General features: G+C 38.5%; 1 protein-coding gene across 1 annotated transcript in view; it reads right to left on the bottom strand.

Annotated features, from left to right (window-relative positions):
• Positions 1-5,144, bottom strand: part of FRAS1 (Fraser extracellular matrix complex subunit 1) — a gene marked incomplete at its 5' end in the record, with an annotated part of 258,570 nt that overhangs the window by 34,887 nt on the left and 218,539 nt on the right. Inside the window, one exon of the mRNA XM_008577934.1 lies at positions 3,035-3,235. Coding sequence (XP_008576156.1) covers positions 3,035-3,235 — 201 coding nt within the window. The remainder of the gene's footprint in view (positions 1-3,034; positions 3,236-5,144) is intronic.

Raw genomic sequence — 5,144 nt, 5'->3', positions numbered from 1 at the left:
AGATATGATCCACACCTTCACCAAGAACAGAACAAAAAGAGAGCAAAGGCCTCATTAAGGATGTACTCAATAGAGTGCAGGTTGGTGCTGCTGGGACATTAGGTTAAAATACGCTCTTTCTCTTAGAGATTTTCTATAAATGTGGTGACTACTAATCACTTTAACCTGATCTCAAGTGAAGAACCTGTTTTACAGACCAAATTCTACCTGTGGTGGAGGCTCAGCATTACAGATTTACTATTCAACACCATATGAGGATTAATGGTCCCTGCCTGATACTGGCTGGCAGTAATAAAAATCTATGATCCAAAATATGCTTCCCTGGTTACGAGTTTTTTTGCTTAATTTTTCTTTTTCCTTTTCACTTATGCATGAGCTCCCGTGTGGCCCTAAGTGCTTGCATACATAGGCACCTTTCAATGCTGTCTCCTGAGAAGCAATAGCTCAAAGGCTACCTAGCAGGCCAGTCTGCAGAAAGATGCTAAGGTCTGGAAGGCAGAAGTTTCAAGCCTTAGAAACCCCCTTCCTTTTCTGTAAAACGATTCTCTGAAGGTGCAAATATCCCTGGCAGTAGTTAAGATCCTCTTCCTCCTCTCCTACAGACATCTGGGTAGGTTGCCTCTACACCTATATTTTCCCCAGAGCCTTAAGCAGAAAAGAAAAATGTAAAGATGCTTGAAAGAGAGGTCCTTGTGCAGATTGAAACAGGGCATCTTCCTTTCCAGCAGACACCGATCAGACAGACATGGGATGGCTCTGAAAGCCCTCAAAGTTCCAGTGAGACAAGAGAGATGTCAGAGATCCCCCATCCTTTCTGAGGGAGTCATTTTCCCCCTCCACTTGCCAAGACATCACTAGAAAGTCTTCTATCACTGTTGCCCACCTCTGGCTGCATCCCAAATGGTGCCAGGATCTACAGCATCCTTTTCACTTTGTACGCCTCTAGAAAGTTCTGTGAAAAAACCTACCATACAATTCAACCCTTTTTATGTCTTATCTCCCCCCCCACTAAATTAATACATCAAACAGTTAAATAGCTAGTTGTGACCTGAATGCCATCTCCCTTTCTTTCCTGACTCACCTCTCTGTCCATCTCTAGGATAAATCTTTTTTGGAAAGTCCACAACAAGGTATCCTGTTCCCTAGCAGATGAGCACAGGGACCACTTGAGCACAGGGACCATTCCTTCCAGATTTAGTAATCCCTAAGGGACCCAGCACAGCACTTGGCACCAATGTTTGTTGAATGATGGCAGTCATGTATATATATTTTAAAACCAAATGCTCCTATCACTCAACCAAATCATAGGTGAAAAAATATCCCTTTAAATGAACCAAAATGCCTAGCATGTTCTGAAGTAGGGAAACTATTTTTTTTTCCATGCCATTTTCACTAATTAAAAATTTTAGCTGCAATCTCAAATGTGTGCTTACTTTAAATGAACCAAAATGCCTAGCATGTTCCGAAGTAGGGAAACTATTTTTTTTCCATGCCATTTTCACTAATTAAAAATTTTAGCTGCAATCTCAAATGTGTGCTTAATAAATGCTTTATGCTAGTGGGACTGTTGTTTCCTTCTTTGGTTTCTCTAGTCTTTTCTTTCACCTCTCCATTAAGTAAAACCATGGATTGGTTTGGCATTTGATTACCGGGACTAAACTTCAGGACTCGGCTCTTTGGGTAATAATCCACACCAGACTGGGCAGAGCCGTCCCGTGTGCTACAGCGAATCTTGGAGGTCCTGTTTTGATCCCCTCTGCGGATCACCTTGATGCTCAGAATTGCCACAGCGTCTGGCCCTGCAGGTTCCCGGACTTGGTATGCAGCTTCTTCAAATTCAATGGTGGGGGCTAGGGAACAGGGTTAGAAAAACAAGAGCAAGTTAGAATAGCACAAAGTATCCAGACACCCATGAAAACACCTTATAAAGACAAGAGGGAATTGTTCACATTACAAAAGCAAAATGGCTTGCAGTCCTAAAAATCAATCAGTATTTACCCCTAAGCAATGCTTGGGAAAAGGAATTTATTTGTGATCTTGTAGGAGTTATTTTTCACACGTTTCTTATTAAAAACAATATAATGGTGGAAATATTTTTAGAGACTTTGAAATGCATGATGTTTAAGTTTCCATCTTGGCATTACAGCTCACAGAATGTTTTTAAATTTGCACAATTTATCAAGGGACTGAGACATAGTGGGCCCTTGATAAATATCTACTGACTGATTGCATGAGTCAACTTTTCACTTACGAGATATGAATTTCTAAGGTTTATAATTTATCTCACTTACATACTTCTTAAATTTGCCAAATCCAGCTGTCATCTCTGGTCTTTGGGATACTCCCTCCCAGTGTTTTCACTCCCCCTTCCTCAGCTGTTTTTCACTTCTCACGAGTTATTTAGGCAGTATGGGAGTTTTAGTGACTGGCTACAATAATATTTCAGAAACGCAAGACTTCCTAATGCATTCTTGTTTGAAGTACTATTCTCATTGCTAGGAAATGATTAATAACATGCTGATTGTTATAAAAAATTCAAATCATGCCTTCTTTTCTATTATATTTTCATGGGGAAGGATGGATGGTGATGGTGGACAGTGAGATTAAAAAGGTAGGAAAATTGAGAGCAATTACAAATTTTATACCATTTTTAGTATATTATAGAATATGGCAGAAATTTCTAATGTTTCTGTTTGTTACCTTCTCTTTCCCTCTCAGAAAGTCAAATCTTTTGAATTATAGAAGGTAAACCTNTATATATATTTTAAAACCAAATGCTCCTATCACTCAACCAAATCATAGGTGAAAAAATATCCTTTTAAATGAACCAAAATGCCTAGCATGTTCTGAAGTAGGGAAACTATTTTTTTTTCCATGCCATTTTCACTAATTAAAAATTTTAGCTGCAATCTCAAATGTGTGCTTAATAAATGCTTTATGCTAGTGGGACTGTTGTTTCCTTCTTTGGTTTCTCTAGTCTTTTCTTTCACCTCTCCATTAAGTAAAACCATGGATTGGTTTGGCATTTGATTACCGGGACTAAACTTCAGGACTCGGCTCTTTGGGTAATAATCCACACCAGACTGGGCAGAGCCGTCCCGTGTGCTACAGCGAATCTTGGAGGTCCTGTTTTGATCCCCTCTGCGGATCACCTTGATGCTCAGAATTGCCACAGCGTCTGGCCCTGCAGGTTCCCGGACTTGGTATGCAGCTTCTTCAAATTCAATGGTGGGGGCTAGGGAACAGGGTTAGAAAAACAAGAGCAAGTTAGAATAGCACAAAGTATCCAGACACCCATGAAAACACCTTATAAAGACAAGAGGGAATTGTTCACATTACAAAAGCAAAATGGCTTGCAGTCCTAAAAATCAATCAGTATTTACCCCTAAGCAATGCTTGGGAAAAGGAATTTATTTGTGATCTTGTAGGAGTTATTTTTCACACGTTTCTTATTAAAAACAATATAATGGTGGAAATATTTTTAGAGACTTTGAAATGCATGATGTTTAAGTTTCCATCTTGGCATTACAGCTCACAGAATGTTTTTAAATTTGCACAATTTATCAAGGGACTGAGACATAGTGGGCCCTTGATAAATATCTACTGACTGATTGCATGAGTCAACTTTTCACTTACGAGATATGAATTTCTAAGGTTTATAATTTATCTCACTTACATACTTCTTAAATTTGCCAAATCCAGCTGTCATCTCTGGTCTTTGGGATACTCCCTCCCAGTGTTTTCACTCCCCCTTCCTCAGCTGTTTTTCACTTCTCACGAGTTATTTAGGCAGTATGGGAGTTTTAGTGACTGGCTACAATAATATTTCAGAAACGCAAGACTTCCTAATGCATTCTTGTTTGAAGTACTATTCTCATTGCTAGGAAATGATTAATAACATGCTGATTGTTATAAAAAATTCAAATCATGCCTTCTTTTCTATTATATTTTCATGGGGAAGGATGGATGGTGATGGTGGACAGTGAGATTAAAAAGGTAGGAAAATTGAGAGCAATTACAAATTTTATACCATTTTTAGTATATTATAGAATATGGCAGAAATTTCTAATGTTTCTGTTTGTTACCTTCTCTTTCCCTCTCAGAAAGTCAAATCTTTTGAATTATAGAAGGTAAACCTTATTTAAGACTTTAAAGTTTTCCATAAGAATGCTCTTTGAAACCTAGAAGGGTCTCTGTAACAGATTGAATTTGTACCCTATGAGCTGCAATGATTGGGTTTTCCATGTGGCTGGGAGAGCTTCACTTCGGAATTTGAATCTAAGTCTCCTTGGGCAAAGGACTAGTTCAGCTTTGAGGCTGGCTTTTCCTTATTTAACCCGATGTCCAAGTTACTTCCTGATTTTTCATTAGAAACCCTAAAAGTCTCACTGACTCTCATGTTAGTTAAGAGTGTAGATTCTAGAATCAGATAAAATAAGGTTCACATCCAGTTTGCTGCTTATAGCTGTGTAACTAAGAGTGCAAATTATACAACTTTGCTGAGGTTCAGTTTCTTCACCTATGACACAGGGATAATGACACCTACTTCAAGAGATTACTGCCAGGACTAACTGAAATAAGATACAGTTGCATGCCACATAACAACATTTTGGTCAGTAATGGACAACGGTGGACCCATAAGATTATAAAGGAGCTGAAAAAGTCGTATAGCCTAGTGACGTATAGTGCAATGCATTACTCACGTGTTTGTGGTGATGCTGGTGCAAACAAACCTCCCGTGCTGCCAGTCACATAAATGAATAGCACATACAAGGTGTACGGTACATAATACTTGATAATGATAATAAATGACTATGTTATTAGTTTATATATTTACTATACTATACTTTTTATCATTATTTTAAAGGGTACTCCTTCTACTTAAAAAAAAAAAACCAAACAAACACAACAGTAACTGAAAACAGCCTCAGGCAGGTCCTTCAGGAAGTATTCCAGAAGAAGGCACTGTTATCATAGGGGATGACAGCTCCATGCATGTAACTGCCCCTGAAGACCTTCCAGTGCGACAGGATGTGGAGGTGAGAGACAGTGGTATTGATGATCCTGACCCTGTGTTGGCCTAGGCTAATGTATATGTTTGTTTCTTATATTTTAACATGAAAGTTTAAAAAGTTAAAAAAAAA

This window comes from Galeopterus variegatus, unplaced genomic scaffold (assembly GCF_000696425.1).
Source record: "Galeopterus variegatus unplaced genomic scaffold, G_variegatus-3.0.2 Scaffold1607, whole genome shotgun sequence".
NCBI lineage: Eukaryota > Metazoa > Chordata > Mammalia > Dermoptera > Cynocephalidae > Galeopterus > Galeopterus variegatus.
The sequence above is the reverse complement of the archived record's forward strand: the minus strand, read 5'-3'. Positions and strand labels throughout refer to the sequence as shown.